The sequence below is a fragment of the Eublepharis macularius genome, chromosome 5 (genome assembly GCF_028583425.1).
Source record: "Eublepharis macularius isolate TG4126 chromosome 5, MPM_Emac_v1.0, whole genome shotgun sequence".
Taxonomy (NCBI): Eukaryota; Metazoa; Chordata; class Lepidosauria; order Squamata; family Eublepharidae; genus Eublepharis; species Eublepharis macularius.
In genome coordinates this window covers 24,160,231-24,179,557 of record NC_072794.1, presented here as the reverse complement: position 1 = coordinate 24,179,557, position 19,327 = coordinate 24,160,231, and the positions used below count along the sequence as shown (strand labels likewise).

Sequence of the window (19,327 nt, the reverse complement as noted above, 5' to 3'; positions counted from 1 at the left end):
CAGCTTTTCCTTCCAATTCTCTGATATCGATGGTAATTTAACTTTGTCTAAATATTGCTCAATAGCATCCAAATTTACTTCTTTCCTTTGATACAATTTTGCATAACATTTAAAGAATGCTCTACTAATCGCTGTTTGATCGGTCAATGTCGTTCCATTTTCTTGAATCTTAGTTATCACCTTTTTCTCTTTTTTCTTTTTCAACTGCCACGCTAAATATTTCCCAGGTTTATTTGCTCCTTCGAACGACTTTTGATTCAGTTTCTTCATTTCCCATTCCAACTCCTTATTCTCCATTGCTTTCAATTGTTCTTGCAAAATTTTAATTTCTTGAAATTAATCACCGACTTTTTCTGAGCATGTAGATGGTTGAGGGGCAGCACTGAAGGGTTTAGTTTGTCTGAGATGACAGAATACTGGAACCTTACTGGTATGTATCCTACCATTGGCTGGAGGACATTCCAACAGCTTAAAAAGCCTTTTTCTAGTCCAAGGACCCTTTCTCTCACTGACATGGCTCTTCCATTGGAGAAAGGGATTCTTGAGTGGGAGAAAAGCTCCTGAGGTTAGAGAAAGGCTTCCAGCTTCGCTCACTGGCATGAAAAGGATATCTCTTTGTCATATTGGGCTTTATTTATTTACAAAAACACTAAGCAGAGCATAGTGAGAGCAAAGTCACACTCCTGTAAGCAGACAGCAGTGTCCCAAAAAAGAGCATTCTGAGGACTTTTTAAATAAAATCTTTAATTGCTATAACATTATAGATCTATAGTTATGGTGATTACAGTTTTATTTAAAAAAATCTGCTGGTTGTGTGGCAGGGATAATGGCCTCCACAAGGGGCTGATGGCAGGGAAATGGATTGTTTCCTATCCAGGCGGCGTGATAATGCACTTGGACTTCATTATTTCCTAAAATGTCAGACTATGTAACAGATTTGAAAAGGAGCATCCTGAGATGGGGAAACCAAGGAAGAAGACATCGTGTGGATGTGCCTCCCACCCAAGTGCTCTAGCTTGGAAGGAAAGGCAGAAAAACATCTCCATATGGAAGTAGCAGGGGGAAATGGAATTTGAAGGCAAAGAAGAGAGGAATGAGAGCCATGGATACTTCTACCAAGAACACAGCATGCTAAACACAGAATGCCAGCTAACGGGGAGTAACGGTCAGTCATTCACTATTCCGCCCCCCTTTACTACAGTCATTTGGATTTTTAAAAAAGAATTTGAGACTCTTTCTGCCAGGAAAGAAACACACAAAGGATTTGCAGGATTCACTGCAGTGAAAACCAGTGGGTTTTGCTGGCAGCTGCCTGGACGGGGGAGCCAAAAGGAATAGCCTGGAAGAAGCAGGAATACCTGCTGGTGGTAAAATTGCCAACTCCTGAAGAGTTGGGGGTGGTGCCACTGGGAGGATGGTGTTTGGGAGGGGAGAGACATCAGCAGGGTATAATACCAATGACACTGTCCTCCAAAGAAGCCATTTTTCCCAGGGGAACTGAGCTCTGTAGTCTGGTGATCGGTTGTAAGTCCCAGGGATCTCCTGGCCCCACCTGGAGGATGGCAACCCAGGCTGGTGGGAGAGCAGTTGCTGCTTTTAGATTTGAAATCTTCTTGCTCTGTGAGTCCTGTCCCTTTAAAATGCTAATTAAGGAGACTTAAATTAGACTTCATTGAACAGACCTGGGAGAGAGAAAAAATAGGAGTTCTGAAAGGAGTGAGTGAGTCAGGATTTCAGGGAAGAAAATAAATGTCAATGTTAACAACATGTGCAAATCTACAACCTGTAACCTTGAAATTTCCCAGGTTGCATTCAGCACTATGCTGATTCATAAACATGTAAAACTTTCTATAGTCCCTGGGTGTGACTGCTTCATACTTCCGCTTCAGGTCATTAGACCAGAAAGAGAGTTTGCAAGTATCTCTCAGGAAACAATGGCTCAGCAACTTTGGCTCTCTCTTGTGGCTCCTTAAAAGCCTGATTGGGCTCACCAACGATTCTGGGAGAACTGCTCAGCAGTAGTGAGTGAGTACTAGGGGAGTATTGTACGAAAAGAAGCTGCCACTGAACCTGACTGCTTGGTAGCAGAGAAGAACGGAGGGGTGAGGGATCCTCAGCAATTTACTCTACTTTAAATATAACCAATGCTTTTGAATGTTCATGACTGAGCTATGTAGGTAAGTGGAGCTTATCACCAGTCCAGTTGGCAAGGATATTAAGAGACATTCCCTAGGGCTGCAAAATGCCAGATTTTGCAACGTTCCAGTGAATGGAAAGGGCATAGCAGGCAAAGTTTCATGCTTAGCAATGCCCTTTGCAGTTTACTTGGACAGACAAGAGAGTCTGAAGTGTATAAACTAATTTGAGTTCCTTTTCCTTAAGGGTTGTGCCCTGGAAAGGCTCTTCCCAGAGACCATGGCACAGAAAGTGGCTATCATTGGGGCAGGGGTAAGTGGACTGGCCTCCATTAAATGCTGCCTGGATGAAGGGCTGGAGCCCACCTGTTTTGAGAGGAGCGATGACATCGGGGGACTTTGGCGATTCAGGGTGAGTCAAATCGAGACTGTGAAGCGAGCAATGATTTTGGCAATTCCATTCCTGGGTTTTCAAGCTAAGCTGGGTACTGGCTAGAGGTGGGCACGATCTCCAGAAAAATTACTGATCAAGCGGATCGGGGATCAGCGCCCGCAACGACCCCAAATCACCGATCCACACCGATCATCTCCCATTTCTGATCCATGGATTGGGGATGGGGAGGCCAAAGCAGAGGGGCGCCCCGCTGTTCCCAGCTATGTGGGAAGGTGGGTGGTGGCAGCGTCCGCCAGGCCCGGCGGGCACGGGGAGGCAGCAATGAGCCGCCTCCCCTCACAGAGGGGATATTCATACACACACACACACTTGGAGCAGGGGGGGAGTTTTTAACCCGTTCACACACACACACACACTCAGACACACACACACACTTAGAACAGAGGGGGGGAAGTATGTAACCCTGTGACAAGCCACCTCCCCTCAGGGAGGGGAACGTTCACACACACACACACACACTTAGAGCAGAGGGGAAAAAGAAGTTTTTAACCTGGTGATGAGCCACCTCCCCTCAGGAAGGGGATGTTCACACACACATACACACACACATACACTTAGAACAGAGGGGGGAGGGAGTTTTTAACCCGTCCCTGCCTCTCCAAATAGAGAGAGAGACACACACCCCATCTACATGTTTCAGCCAGCTTTATAAAAAAAGCAGGGACAGAATATTCCATTCCTCCCCACCCAATTTTAAAAGCAAGCAGCCAGTCTTCCAAAAGCATATTTTAAACACACATACAGAGCCGTGAATGAGGTTTTCCCACAAAATACAGTGTTTTAAAAGCAGGTTAAAAACAGAGAGTGACAGACAGAAAAACAGCCATTCCTCCTACAAAGCCCCGTTTTTTTAAAAAGCAAAAAACGTTTGGAGTGCCCATGGCTACAGAACACCCCCTTCCCCCTCCCTCCCCTGGCTGTCTTCTCCCAACTGGCGAGTGCGTTGCTGTTCCGTGGTTGGAAGGAAGCCCTGCTGATCAAGGTAAGCTGGGCTTCCATTCGGGTTTCCAGGGTGACAGAAGGAGGACAATTCCCCTGGCTCAGGCATTCCCCTGGCTCCGTTGCCAGGGGAATAGATTGCTGGCACCTGAGTGTCTGGCTTCCTGAACCGAGCTCGATCGCTCCAATGCAGCCCCGATGCGCACCCCCCCCCCCCGTGAACGCTGGATTGATCGCCATGGACGGCACCAATCCGCCGGGTCCCAATCGAGCGAACACCATTATTGTGGGTATTTTTCTATCATAATGCCGATCGTGCCCATCTCTAGTACTGGCTGTTCTCTAAGGGCGTGAACAGAAAGCATTCAAGGGGAAGGGAGCCATGGGCATTGAACTGTAAATACATGAAAATTAAAATAGGCAGATAATCTACCTGAAGTGTGGTGGGAAGGGCGAGCCAGATGACCAAATCAGCATTTAGGACTTTTGTCAAACATTCTGTAAAGGTGGGGTGAAACTGGGTTGATACTGTGGGTGAAAAAAACCCTACAGATCTTGACTTGCATGTGCCTTTGTATGCATCCATAACCACAGTGGAATCACTTCCTCTGGTTTCCAAGAGATATGGAATGGACAGAAAATAATCATCAGACATAGAAATAAAGTGTGAGGCTTATCCAGGTCTGCTCCTAGGTTGATACTTGGAAGCATTCTACAAGAGGGCTGCCCTGGAAAACCCTTCCTTGCAATCTGCATAGGAAGAAATAATCATATTACTGGTGGTGGACTGATGAGATCAGGGCTGGTTCCAGGTTTTCAGGGGCCCTTCCCACCAGTAGACTCCCCTTCCTGCCATCCCATTGATGCGCCCCCTCCTGACTGTGTGTCCTTCCTTTATCCACTTGCAAGCTCTCCTGCCCCCTACAGTCACAGGTGCCCACACTGCCTGCACACCATTTCCCCAATGGTGCTGGGTGGTGAGTGCAGCTAGGAGTGCCACTGCCATGGCCACCAGCAATGGTGATGCTTTGTGCATCACCCACATGCCTTTATCCAGCAGCGCTAGGCAGCACATGCAGCTGGGAGCAGAGGTGAAAAAGCACTCACAAGCCGGCGGTGGAAGGGGGTGGGTTCATGCATCAGCGGAGAGGCGTCAGTAGGGGGTCAGCTGCAGCGGGCTCTACCAGAAGCCCATAGGCCCCGGCAGCTGACCCACCTCATGATGTGTTGATGGCAGCCCTGTCTCAGGTGACCCAACACATCTGGATGTTGAGGATCACAATGCAACTGCAATCTCTGTCCTGGTGTCAAGAATCATCTTCATGAGCTCTGATCTGCTATCCAGAATTGTACTTACTCTGCAGGAAAGCTTGTACTGTACAGTAGCTGAGATGCTGAAGCATGAATTGGGGAGCCCCCGTTTGAATCTGGTTTCTGCCATGAGTCCTTTGCGCAGACAAGTCAGCCCTCCTCTCCTCCTATTTGCAGTACAGCAGTCGTAAACAGCAACCTGTTTCACAAGGTAGTTGTAAAGATTTCTGCAAGATAAAGTATGTGAAAAGTTTGGAACACCCAAAATTGTTGTGCAAGTGCCAAGTATAATTACAATGAACAGGAAACTACAGCATAGGAGACCAGAGGTGCAGAGAAAAGGGCACACTTCTCCTGGAATATGGTGTAGTAGGGGCATACTTTGCACGTCCAGGAAAAATGTGTAATTTACAACCCTGTGTAAAGAAGGGGGCAAATGTACAGAAGGGGACTTACAGAGTCAAAAAGTCTTAGCTGAGTGCAAACAGAGCAGAGAAGTTACGCTGTGCTGATTAAAGAGGCAAAAAAATTATTTGAGGAAATACATACTTGATAGTGAAGGAGAGATAGGGATAGATTCCTTGCTATCTGACTACATCTTGTAGAGAGAGTGAATAAGGAAGGAGAGAGAAGAAGCAGGATATTGCCCTGTTTAGCCCAATAGGAGACAAGACAAAGAAATGACCCCCAGGAAACAAGAGAGATGCTGCTCTCACTGTCCTAACTAAGTGATCCTTGCTGCCCCCTGCATAGAAGGCTCATCTTCCCTTGCTGTTGCAGTACATCAGACACTGCAATTTCCAAAAAAAGGAAGATTGTGTGCTATCTAGTCATGCAGCATTCATGGTTATTAAATGCTACTTGTTGTGAGTGGAGGTGGGCATGATTCCAAAAAATACTGATCAAGCTGATCATGGATCTGCGCTGGCGACGACCCCAAATCACCGATCCACACTGGTCATCTCCCTTTTCCGATCCATGGATCTGGGATCGAGGAGGCCAAAGCGGGAGGGGGGGCGCCCTGCTGTTCCCAGCTATGTGGGAAGGCGGGTGGTGGTGGCGACCGCTGGGCCCAGGGGCACGGGGAGGCGGCGACGAGCCGCCTCCCCTCCGGGAGGGGTTGTTCACACACACACACACACACACTTAGAGCAGGGGGGGAGTTTTTAACTCGGTGACGAGCCGCCTCCCCTCACGGAGGAGACGTTCACACACCCACACTTAGAGCAGAGAGGGGGGAGTTTTTAACCCGGAGATGAGCCGCCTCCCCTCAGGGAGGGGACGTTCACACACACTTAGAGCATTGGGGGGAGAAGTTTTTAACCCAGCAACAAGCTGCCTCCCCTCACGGAGAAGACGTTCACACACACACACACACACACACACACACACTTAGAGCAGGGGAGGGAGTTTTTACCCCGGCAACGAGCCACCTCCCCTCAGGGAGGGAACATTCACACACACACTTAGAACAGAGGGGGGAGGGAGTTTTTAACCCTTCCCTGTCTCTCCAAACAGAGAGAGAGAGACACCCCATCAACATGTTTCAGCCAGCTTTTTAAAAAAAGCAGGGACAGAATCCTCCATTCCTTCCCACCCAATTTTAAAAGCAAGCAGCCAGTCTTCCAAAAGCATATTTTAAACACACATACAGAGCCGTGAATGAGGTTTTCCCACAAAATACAGTGTTTTAAAAGCAGGTTAAAAACAGAGAGTGACAGACAGAAAAACAGCCATTCCTCCTACAAAGCCCCGTTTTTTAAAAAAGCAAAAAACGTTTGGAGTGCCCATGGCTACAGAACACCCCCTTCCCCCTCCCTCCCCTGGCTGTCTTCTCCCAACTGGTGAGTGCGTTGCTGCTCCATGGTTGGAAGGAAGCCCTGCTGATCAAGGTAAGCTGGGCTTCCATTCGGGTTTCCAAGGTGACAGAAGGAGGACAATTCCCCTGGCTCAGGCATTCCCCTGGCTCCGTTGCCAGGGGAATAGATTACTGGCACCGGAGTGACTGGATCTCTGATCAGATACCAACCGCCTCATCAAGCCCCGATGAAGGCCCCCCCCCCCCGAACGCTGGATCGGTCGCCGTGGACGGCACCAATCCGCCAGGTCCCGATCGAGCGAACACCATTATCGTGAGTATTTTTCTATCATAATGCCGATCATGCCCATCTCTAGTTGTGAGGAATCTTGTGGTCTTATAGTCCCCCTGTGGCTGCAATTGAGCTTGGCTTCTTCTTTTCACATGGAGATGAGAATAACAATTCACACAGACACCCTGTTCTATGTTGTCTCAACTGCACTTGAACATTAGAGGAGTACATGGCGCCAGACTAGAGCTAAAATAGGATTTGGAAAATGTGAAAATGTTCGGGTTTAGAATAGGAGATGATGTTGTATGATAATGAAATCTTACCACATGCATGATATCTAAATTTAGGAGTTTGTTTTTCTTCCTGCCACTGTTGATCTGGGAGGTAATGGCCAGTGTACCCTGTTGTCACCTGCAAGACCCGTACCATCTTCCTGGGTTCAAACTAAGCCCTAACACTGCTGCTAGTACCACAGCGGATCAACTTGGACTCATAAGGTGCAGAATACCGTCCCTACTTGGGGTGGTAAAATCCTTGGAAATGCCCCTGCCTGTGTCATTTAGAAGTGGAAATGGACTATTTCAGAATCTCAGCTCTTGCTCATGTAACTGCTGTTACTGCACAGGAAATTCCAGAAGAAGGAAGGTCTATCGTATACAAATCTGTAATAACCAACACATCAAAGGAAATGAGCTCCTTCAGTGACTTCCCATTCCCAGAGGTTTGCCCCAACTTCTTACATCACTCAGTGCTCCTGGAGTACCTCAGAATGTACGCTGGACACTTCCAGCTTCTGGACTACATACACTTGAAGGTGAGGAGTAAGCTAGCGGGAAAGGAAAGTAGTCCTGCCACAATGGATTTTTCAGTGATGGCAGAGAAAGCAGTAGATTTTTTTAACTTGTAATTGTTAGGTAACATCTGCATTATAATTTTAAAAGACCATGAAACGTTCTCCTATACTTTCACGCCAGGAACTCTGAGCAGCAGTAACAGGTTTAGGAGCAGGCTAAGAACCCCCTAGTCTGCCCATACACTCTAGTTGCCAGGATTCCGCATGAGGGATAAGGAGGGATAGAGACACCAGTTTAAACATGAGGTATAGACAGCAGCAGAAAAGGATAATTGAGCTGGGAAGGGATCCTGAGGAGACCAAAAGCAAGTGTCTCACAATAACCTGGAAGGAATGCTAAATCAGGCAGGAAAGAATAGTGGAAGGCCTGTATGATGAACCTGCCTTCACTTTCCCACTCAGATTTTCCCACCAAAACCCAAGTTTGCTCACTGTGGCTGAGCAGCCCTGAATAGCATCTTTCTATTTATAATTGTAAAGTTCTTACTGTCTCACCCTGATAAGCGGTTATATTTTTGGCTTTTTAACCCAACTCGGAAGCTTGTTAGGGAAAAGCAAGAGCCCTCTTCTTTGCATGAAATGGCACTGGAAGCTGAGTACCTCTCAAAAGAAAGAGCAACTTTATTCAACAGGCAGGGATGGAATATGGTCAGTTAGGGAATGAAATTGACGAGGTAACATTTGTTGGTTGAACAAAACACTTTAAAAGTAATAGGCACAATAGTTTGCTTGCAGCTTAGTTTCAATGTTTACATCCTTAAGAGCAAGAGGATTGTAGTTTCACACTTTGGTCAAAGCAACAATGTTTCTCCACAGATTTCCCTGTAGAACACAGGTGTCCTGATGTTAATTCAACACTGTTTTCCCTTTACAATAGACCTGGGGTCCCCCTTAGAGCCAACCCCCCCTTTCTAGACACTGGGCAGGAATTATTCTTCTTTATAAGACATATAAGACGTGGTTAAATGGGAGTCTCCACTTACTACCTGTCAGATTTTGCCTAGGACGCTATGGCGTGAGGCACTGCAGTACCAGGCTCTGACCCCAGGGGGGCGTCAGGGATACTGCAGGACCCTGCTTGGTGGAAGGAGGGGCGGTATACATCACCCTGACACCCTCTCAGTCCCCTCGCTGGCCTGTTCAACCTGACCCAGCCATCACTTGCCCTTCTCTCCTACTCCTTCTTCACCAACCTTGCTCCTCGCATCCTTCCTCTTCGCATCCTCAAAATCTCTCGCTTCACACCACTCCTACTCTACTACATCACTCCTTTTTTTTAAAAAGAAATTTTATTGGATTAGAATATATAATCATTCAATGCAAACATTCCCCCTTTGTAAATATCTACTTCTAACCCCCTCCCTTTCCTCCCCCCTTTTGTTTGACTTCCAACAGTTTTCCAACCCTTTGTCTATCTTATTACTTACTTAATACCTCATATAATCTATTAAGCATACACTTAAACTCTCTTCTAAGCTTATTACTTTTTATAACACAGAATTTCCTTTAACCCCTCCTTTACTAAATCTTATATTCTAAATAACACATTGCTAGCATATATTAATAGTCTTTATATTATTAGTATAACATTTTATCCATTTTCTATTCCCTTACTTAATCTCTTTACTCTCCCCCATGTAAGTTAATCAATTTAACTTATATTCTATATATTTCTTTAAACATTTCTTATTCTCAATCTATTTTAATTATATAAAATATCTGTTATACTAGAAACTTAACTACAGTAAAAATACCTAGCTAGCATGCTCCTATATATTCATAATACATGTTCATAATAATGCATCTGTTATTTAATACTGTGTATAATAAAAAAAAAAATTCTTAACCCTAATAATAGCTTAGAATTTAATAGTTAAATCCCCCTTTCCCGGTAAAGCCACTTCTCTCTTCTTTTATAGAGTCTCAGTAATTCTCGAACTGCCACAGTTTTCCCTCCACATCCCATTTTTTCTCCAAGTATTGCTTCAGTTTCTCCCAATCCATATTAAACTGTCCTGGATCAAGGTCTCTAAGCTTCCTTGTCATTTTGTCCATCTCAGCCATGTACAGCAATTTATAAATCCAATCTTCAATAGTTGGTACTTCTTTCTGGTTTCTGTTAACTTGAAATTGTAAAATCTCATCAATCACTTCTATTATTCCTCCCCAGTATTGCTTAGCTACCTCGCAAGTCCACCACATATGATACAAAGATCCTTCATGCTTTTTGCATTTCCAGCATTTATTTGACATATTAGTATTTCCTAACGCAATTTTCTTTGGTGTCAGGTACCAACGATATATCATTTTATAAACGTTCTCTTTAATATTTGTACATGTCGTGATCTTCAAGGTCGTTTTCCACAGGTATTCCCACGCCTCCATTGTTATCTCTTTATGAAAATTTATCACCCACTTCACCATTTGGACTTTAACTGTCTCATCTTCTGTATACCATTTTAAAAGTACTTTATAAATCCTTGAAATTTCCTTTTTACCCTCTTGAAAAATTACCTCTTCTAATTCTGAATTCTCCGTTCTTAGTCCTCCTTTCACACAATCTGAATTGTAAAGATCTCTTATCTGTCTATATTGAAACCATCCATAACTTGAGGACAGCTCCTCTTCCGTCTTTATTCTTAATTTAGAGAATTCCAGTAATATTATCTCCTTATATGTTAAACACTGTTGTTCATTTCCGACAGTTCTTGGATCTATTACTTCGAACGGAACCACCCACAGGGGAATTCCGTCCTTCAGGTAATTTTTGTACTTCTTCCAGACAGTAAAAAGGCTTCTCCGAATATAATGGTGTAAGAACATAGAGTCAGCTTTTACTTTGTCATACCACAGGTATGCATGCCATCCGAATGTTTTTTTATATCCCTCCAAAGCCAGTAGCTTGCAATCCTTCAACGTCATCCACTCTTTTATCCAAGTCAGGCAGATTGCTTCATGATATAGTCTTAGATTGGGCAGCTGCATTCCACCTCTCTCTTTAGCATCCTGTAGTACTTTCATTTTCACCCGAGGCTTCTTGCCTGCCCACACAAAGTCCGATATTTTCCTTTGCCATTTTTCAAATTGTTTAGAGTCACGAATAATTGGAATTGTTTGTAACAGGAACATCACTCTCGGCAATACATTCATCTTTACTGCTGCAATTCTTCCCAACCATGACAAATTCAGCCTATTCCATTTAATCAAATCTTGCTCTATTTGAGTCCACAATTTCTCATAATTATTCTTGAATAGGTCTATATTCTTCGCAGTCAGTTCGATTCCCAAATATTTTACCTTATTCATTACTTCGCAGTCTGTTATTTCCTCTAGTTCCTGCTGTTTCTGTTTAGTCATATTCTTACATAGTATCTTTGACTTCTTTTTATTTACATAAAATCCAGCCAAATCTCCAAATTCCCTAATTTTCTCCATTACCTTTGGCATATTCTCAATTGGATCGTCCACAATTAACATTATATCATCCACAAACGCTCTGACCTTGTAGGAAAGCTCTCTTATTTTTATCCCGCGGATTGCATCATTTTCTCAAATTTGAATCATCAATATTTCCAAAACTAAAATGAACAACAATGGTGACAGCGGGCAACCCTGTCTAGTACCTTTACCTATTGTCAATTTCTTAGTCACATCTTCATTCACAACAATTGCTGCACTCTGGTCCCTATAGATTTCTTTCACAGCACGAATGAACTTTTCTCCCATTTGCAGCTTCTCCATAGTGGCAAACATAAAGTCCCAGTTCAAATTATCGAATGCTTTCTCAGTGTCCACGAAGAAGAAACCAACTTCTCTATCACAACGTTTGTCATAATATTCAATAGCATTTATAACTGTCCTTAGGTTGTCTTTAATTTGTCTATTTGGCAAAAATCCAGCTTGCTCCTCTGCAATAAATTTGGACATCCATCCTTTTATTCTCTCCGCCAGAATCTTCGCAAAGATTTTATAGTCATTATTCACCAACGAAATTGGCCTATAGTTTTTGACACTAGTCAAGTCTTGTCCCTCTTTAGGAATCAATGATATATTGGCTTCAGTCCAAGTATCTGGAGTCCTTTGATCTCGCATGACTCCATTGATCACCTCTTTCAGAAAAGGCGCCGCTCATTTGCCAGTACTTTATAAAATTTAGCTGTAAGTCCATCCGGACCTGGTGCCTTTCCTAATTTTGTCGACCGTATTGCCTCTTTTATTTCTTCTTCTGTCACTTCTCTATTCAATTTGTCTCTCCATCCTTCAGAAATTGCAGGGAGCCTCATCTTTCCCAAATAGCTCACTATTGAGTCTTTATTGACTTCTTTTTTTTGGTACAACTTTGCATAAAATTTGAAAAAGGCTCTACTAATGGCTGTCTGCTCCAAATGTATTTTGTTCTCCTCACAAATTTTGTTTATGGTTCTTTTCTCCTTTCTTTTCTTCAATTGCCATGCCAGATATTTCCCAGGTTTATTTGCACCCTCAAACGACTTTTGATTCATTCTCTTAAGATTCCATTCCATTTCTTTATTATTCATTGCCGTCAACTGTTCTTGAAGGATTTTAATATCCTGATATAACTTCTTTTTCCCTGGTCTCTTCTTTAGTTGAGTCTCTTTGGCTTTTATTTTTTCCATAATCTCCAATCTCTTCTCCTCTCTTTTCTTCCTAGCTCTAGCATTTAAGTCCATTAGTATGCCTCTAGTCACTGCCTTATAAGTGTCCCATACCTTATTTGTAGATACTTCGTTGTTCATGTTATGTTGTATAAAGAACTTAGTCTCTCCTCGCAGCAGTTCAATATTTGCCTCTTCTTGCAATATATTTTCATTTATTCTCCAACCTCTTCTTTTTATTCTTATCCCAAACCTCCACATGATTGGATTATGATCTGAGCCTACCATAGGCATTATTTCCACGTCCTTAGTCCAAAGCACTAAGTCTTTGGAGGCCCAGATCATATCAATTCGTGACAAAGTGGAGTGTCTTGCAGAGTAAAATGTATATTGTCTACCTTTAGGATTCTGTCTCCTCCATACGTCTTCTAAAGTTTCTTGTTCTTTTATAGCAAAAAAAGACTTTGGTAATAGTCCTCTTTTCTTTTGTGCAGTTACAGATTTCTTATCTTCATCCAAGTTAGTAAACCATTGAAGTCTCCAGCTAAAATCATCTGGTCATAAGATAGCTCATCAAGTTGTTTTCCCAAATCCTCAAAAAAACTTTCTTTTGCTCCATTGGGTGCATATATTCCAATCACCAACAGTTTCTTTTAATTCCACATAATTTCCACTGCTAAGTATCTAGCTTCAACATCACACACCACTAATTTTGGCTGCAATTCCTCTTTTATATACAACACCACACCTTTTTTCTTCTTTTTTGAAGCAGCCACAAATTCACTTCCCAATTTTGCAAATTTTAAATATTTTACATCCTGCTTTTTAATATGGGTTTCTTGCAAACAAACAATGTCACATTTTTGTTTTAATAACCAATGGAAAATATTTTTTCTCTTGCTGGGCGAATTAAGTCCATTTGCATTCCATGATAAAATTTTACACTCCATATTCATGATCTTGCTGTTGGTAAGTCCTTTTCATTATCCCTAATAAACTTTTCCATCTCCAATTCAGATCTGATGTGCTTTTTGACACCACCAAATTCAAAGGATACTCCTTCAGGCATTTCCCATCTGTATCTTATTTTCATATCCTTCAGAATCTGGACTAGATTTTTGTATTTTTTCCGGTCTAGCAGCACCGATCTGGGCAATTCCTTCATAATAATAACAGTCTTGCCATTGACCTCTAATGGATCCTGAAATTGTTTACTCACAATCATTTCTCTTATGTTTCTGGTCGTAAACTGCACAATTATATCTCTTGGTAATTTCCTCTGGGACGCAAATCTTGAGTTTATTCTGTAAACCACATCTAGGATAGCCGCAACTTCCCCCTCCTCTTTCCCCAGGTATTCAGCCAGCACTTCTGTAATCTGTTCTTGGGCAGTCTTTCCTTCAATTTCCGGCAAGCCACGAAACCTTAGCTGCTTCTCCATATGTTTACTTTCCGCAACTGCCATTCTACCTCTCATCACCCTCATCTCAGTTAGTTGCATGTCTGCTAAAGTATCCACCGCATTTTCTACTACATTAACTCTTTGCTGTGTGGCTTGCAAGTCGTTTTGTATCTTTTCCATACCTTTTGTCACTTCTGCCAATTCTTTTCTGTGTCTCTTTAAACTCTTTCGCCATCTCTGGTATCATGTCTTTGAGCTCTTTAATTCCTTCTGAAACTTTTTTATCCAGACTTTCAATTGCTACTTGCCACTCCTTTTTTGACATCATGGGGCTAGCTTTGCCTCGCTCCCACGTGTCCGCCCTTTTTCTTAACTCCGTGGCGTTTAACTTTATGTACTTTTACTTTTAAAAGTCCCGAATTCACTTTGTTTCTTAAAAAAAACCATTTACAGAGTCCAAAATGTCGGGCGTCTTTTCTCTATGGTTTCTCTATGATTATTCCCCCTTTACTTGTAATCCAAGATGGCCTACTTCCTCTTCCGCTGAAGCCACAACCCTTCCCCTTTCCAAAATGGTGTTGATCTACTTCCTGTGACGTGGAGAAGGCCGCTTCTCTCCAGCTTCTCTATTGTTGTGACGTACTTCCTGTTCCTCATCCACACACAGCAGTTCTCGCGATGTTAAAACTTTCTCACAGTCCACTATCTCTTTGTCACCGCAGGTATGTAAAACAATAATCAAATTTCTTTAATAACTCCGTTATACTTAGTCCTTCTTTAAAAAATTTTCTTGCCGGGATTTCCCCTCTTTATATTCAGTCTGTCGCAGTTTTAAAATTAACTTTAATACTTCGTTTCTTAAAATAATCTGTCCCGTATCAAGAGATAGTGATCTTTACCTTCTTAGTCGATTTCTCCGGTTGTAATCACTGTTCCAATCTTCAACTCACATCAATTCCCTTTGTCCCTGTTTGAAGCTTGGGCACGTAGGTCTTATGCCAACCGAATTGGCTCCGGAGCTACTGCAGAGATCTTGGCAAAACCTGTCTTCGGGTGGGACCTCAAGGGATGGGAGAGAGTCCGTTGCACAGGACCCCTCCTCGCCCGAGATCAACGCGCCCTGAGGTTCTTGAGTGTTCTAAGCCTGCTCTCCGCCTGAGAGCAGTTGGCCGCGGGCGGTTTTAGCCCCTCCAGCCATCAAAACAGCAGCCCGGACAGCTCCGCTTTTAGAGCTGCATTAGACCTCCATGGATCCCAAACCGGAAGTCTCTACTACATCACTCCTATACAACCCACCCCACCCTGTGGGTGGGCTTCCCTTTTATCCCTGCTCCACCTGTCAGCCACGATCCCTCCTGCCCTCTAGCCACGCCCTTGGCTGACTCAGGCAGCTGCATCTGGGTTTGCTCTGCAGTCTGCCCTGGGCAGTCAGACCTGCTCCTGCTTGGCTGGCTGACAAGCTTTCTGTACTGAGCTGGCTGCTTAGGGCAGGCACACCTGTGCATTCTTGGCTGGCTGCCAAGCTTTTCCTGTAGAGTGCTCCAGGCAGCTCCACCTGTGGCTGCTTACCTTCCTGCCCCACCTGGCTCTGGCTAATCCCTTGTAGCCTACCTGCAGGTTGGGGCATGGCCCTGTGGTGTCTTGACTGCCTTCCCTTTACGGCTGGTAAGGTTTCTGTCTGGTTAGCTGCTGGCTGGCTTTCCCTGCTTCCTGTGCCCTCTCCCTCTGGTCTGACCTCCTCTTGGTTGTCCTTACTCTCTCTGCCTGGGCTTCTAGATTCCCACTGGAGGGTGGGGCTAGCTGGCCTCCACCTGCCCCTTCTAACCCTCTGAGGCTTGGGTGCTTCTTTCCCTCCCTCCAGTGCTGGCAGGTTCTGGCCCTGGGTGTCTGCTGGGGCGGCTGGGCAGCTGTCTCCTGTCCCCTTCTCCCGGCAAGTCCAGGGGCTGCACCTCAGACCCTGGACACTACCCACTCACTTTGCCCCTGAAAAACAAATTGAAATTAGTTTCAATTTGTGCTGGCTTTTATACTTGGACTTATGAACTGAAAGTCCTCCTGAAGATGTTTTCACGGTTAGGGCAAACATTCTCTCCTCCCTCACTTCAGAGGAGTGCCAGTCTGAGCCTCCTTGTCACTCTCAAATCAAAATCCTAACTGAACTGGAAAAAAATCCTGTCAGCACCATCATTCTGACTAGCCAATCAGAGAGACAGAGGAGCAGCCCTGTCAATCCATCTCTCCCTCCAGGCCATTATTAATTCCTTCCCCCTCTCTGTGCACTGCAGTAGGAAAACTTCACTTTTAAAGTGGGTTCCATCACAGCCTCTCATTCCCCTAGAGCTTCCTCCTGATTGCTTCTGGCTTGTTCTTTTACATTCTCCATGCTCTATTGTTGAGAATCTCCTCAATTCTAAGAATGTACGCATCTCCACAAAAGCACACAAAGTATAGCAGATTTCAAAAAGTCAACAGGACATTGAAGATTATTGTGATGTAATTCAGTAAAAATGCTTTGTTCTATTCCGTTGTTTCATACAAGACTACAGTATGCAGTGTCCAAAAACATCCAGATTTCACAGCTACAGGACAGTGGGTGGTTTATACCGAGAAGGATGGACAGCGAGAATCAGCCATCTTTGATGCCATTATGGTATGCAGTGGCCATTATGCAGAGAGGAATCTTCCACTGGATTCTTTTCCTGGTATGTTATGGATGTATGATTGGAAACTGTATGCAGTCTAAGGCAATTGCCTTGCTTCCCGTGGAAGATACATGTAACAAAATCTCTAGAAATCTAGTACCTTAGACAAACTAGACAACTTGCACTGCCGAGTCTGTCATGGGGATATGGTACTGCTTTACAGCCTATTTTTTTACTTTTAAAATCACCACAGTAACTGTTTTAGCTGTTGAAAACAGGGGGGAGAGAGAGGAGCCTTTATCCTCCCCCACCTCCCAGTTCTTCATTAATATTACATTATATTAGAGCTTGGAGTCATCAATAAAGATGATCAACAGCCAATACAGGACAGATAAAGAAAGTACTTCTTCAAATTAAGCCTGATTAATCTAGGGAATCAGTTGCCATAAGAAATAATGATAGTCACTAGCTTATTGCCAAACTAGGATGTTACATTTTTTGTTGAGTTGTGAGACTGGGCTTCCCTGACTCAATTTATGTTCCCTGAAGTCACACAGTAGCTGAAGGAAATGTCATTTTATAGATCAGAGAAAGCCCTTTCACATTTGGCTGTGACGTGGGGGGAAGGAGGTGTTCCTGCCTCTCCTCAACCTTGTTTTGAGAGACTGAAATGGACAGGCAGGAAGTTATTTACATCATTTTGGAGTGCCACATGCTGGGAATACTCCATGTGCTCCTCCAAAGTGATATAAATAATTGCTTGCTGGAGCTCATTCCAACTTTTCAAAACTTTGCAGGGGTGGAGGAATTCCTCCACACTACAATTTCAAGTTCCAAAGGGCTCCCTGCCGCTGCTGCATAACTGTGGCGAACACGATTTGTGTTCAAGAAACCGGGACACAGTTCACCAAACAATGTGACATCTAGTTTTGCCCTCAAAAAGCCTTTGAAAAGAAGTAGAAATTCCTGGAGGGCAACTGCTGACAGCCAAGAAGGTTCATGCAATCTCTGTTTAGAGAGGCAGTAGACCTCTGGATACCGGTTTTAAAGAAAATCGTACATACTGTCAGCTCCTTGGAATCATCCTGCTAGGATCCTGGCACAACTCTGGATCTGACCCAGCTGGGCTCTTGTTCTTGTAGCTCTTATTGAAAAGATTCATGCTGTTTCTAATGATTTCAGTTAAAACTGCATAGAACATTCCAGTGGCTTGTGTCCTGTCTAAATTCATGGGTGGGGCAAGGGGGAATAGAGGAAGGTTGTGAGTTGAATTGTTCGCCTCAGTCACCAATGAATTTTGGTGTGGCTCTGACTCCCCCCACTAGCATCCCCAGTACTGGAAAACAGGCTTCCATTTAGAGTTGGGAAGGTTTAAGAAAGTCTGAGCTGGGTTGGATCAAACCGAAAAACATTCGTCTCATTCAGGAGTTCATTACCAGAAATAGCCAACTGGATATTGCAGGGAAGCCTGGAAGCATAACATGAAAACAACACTCCTCCCTGTGGCCTGTCCTTGGCATTCAACAGAGAGGTATACTGCCTCTGAACATGGGAGTTCCCCTGGCTGTTATTGTTGAAAGTTGTTGATATAAGTTGTCCACTTAGTGTTGAGACTACTCTTCACCAGGTAATTATAGGAATCGTGATATTGCCCAGAGACAGTGATCCCCATCGTGGTGGCCAGAGGTGCTATATTGCCTGCCAACGTGCTCCCTGATGTGCACGCTATTCTTCCCTAAAGGGCCAGTCCTGGTTTCCCAACCATCCCACTGAAGAAGGAGGGTCTTCAGAAGACTCCCAGGAGACATTATGAGGGTGGTCTGCAGGAAACACGCATTCAGAAACAGCTGTCTCCATCACAGGAAATGCTTGGCTTAGAACCACCCGCCATTTTGTGATTGGCCCCCATTGCAGCCCCTTTCTATCTTTTGCTGCAGCCACTGGTGGTAGGGTTCATTACTCTGTCTCAAAATTCAAAAAGCACATTGAGTTTGGAGACCCCTGTCCGATGTGGAACAAGAAGATATGATGCAGCCTGTTCTTTCTTCTTCACAGGCATAAAGAAATTTAAGGGCCGCTACTTGCACAGCTGGGAGTACAAAGATCCAAGAGGGTTGGAAGGGAAAAGGGTCCTTGTACTTGGTGCTGGGGATTCTGGAGGGGACATTGCTGCAGAAGTCAGCCGCACCGCTGCTAAGGTAATGTTCTTTGGCTGCTGTGCTGATTTACCCTGAGATACGATGATACTGCAGAGCCTTTGACTGTTCAAAGCATTGCATATATTATAATCCATAAAATGTTGCTGATGACAGACTGAAGCGACAAGAAATCATTGGTTGCCTAAGGACAGCTTAGGGTTGCCAAATCAGGCTTGGGGAATTTCTAGAGATTAGGGGGTGGTTCTTGGGGAGGGTAGAATCTGGGGAGGCAGCTCTGATGACAGAAAAAAAAACCCCTCTAAAGCTACCATTTTGGCCAGGAGAGCTGGTCTCTGTCATCTGGTAGAACTCCAGGCTCCTGTTGGAGGTTGGCAATCTTAGTTCCATTGCAAAAGCACCATTTGAACCAAGAACTCCCTGGATCATGGCCTCTTAGCCACTATTACAGAGGGATTTCAGGTGTCCCTAATGGGTACCAGCTAATTTCAAAGGGGATGTGATAGAGGCACAGGGTCAAACCACATGAGACAAAATACACTTGAATTACACTTGAATACACTTGAATTACAAAATACACTTGAATTACCCATGTAATTCAATTATATTTTGATTCGTGTGGTGAGACCCACAGTCCCCTGTTTTCTAGCTGCTTGCTATGGTTTTCTTTTTCCTTTTTTTTGTTTTTCTTTTTAATAGATTTTTATTGGATGGGTCAATATATAATCA

At 44.0% G+C, this 19,327-nt stretch overlaps 1 protein-coding gene across 1 annotated transcript in view; it reads left to right on the top strand.

Moving 5' to 3' along the window:
* The first annotated feature begins 1,920 nt into the window (after positions 1-1,920).
* The window catches only part of LOC129330144 (dimethylaniline monooxygenase [N-oxide-forming] 4-like), a 32,474-nt gene continuing 15,067 nt past the window's right edge, over positions 1,921-19,327 (top strand). The window contains exons 1-5 of the mRNA XM_054980090.1: positions 1,921-2,025; positions 2,383-2,547; positions 7,555-7,743; positions 16,340-16,502; positions 18,498-18,640. Coding sequence (XP_054836065.1) covers positions 2,416-2,547; positions 7,555-7,743; positions 16,340-16,502; positions 18,498-18,640 — 627 coding nt within the window. The 5' untranslated portion in view covers positions 1,921-2,025; positions 2,383-2,415. The remainder of the gene's footprint in view (positions 2,026-2,382; positions 2,548-7,554; positions 7,744-16,339; positions 16,503-18,497; positions 18,641-19,327) is intronic.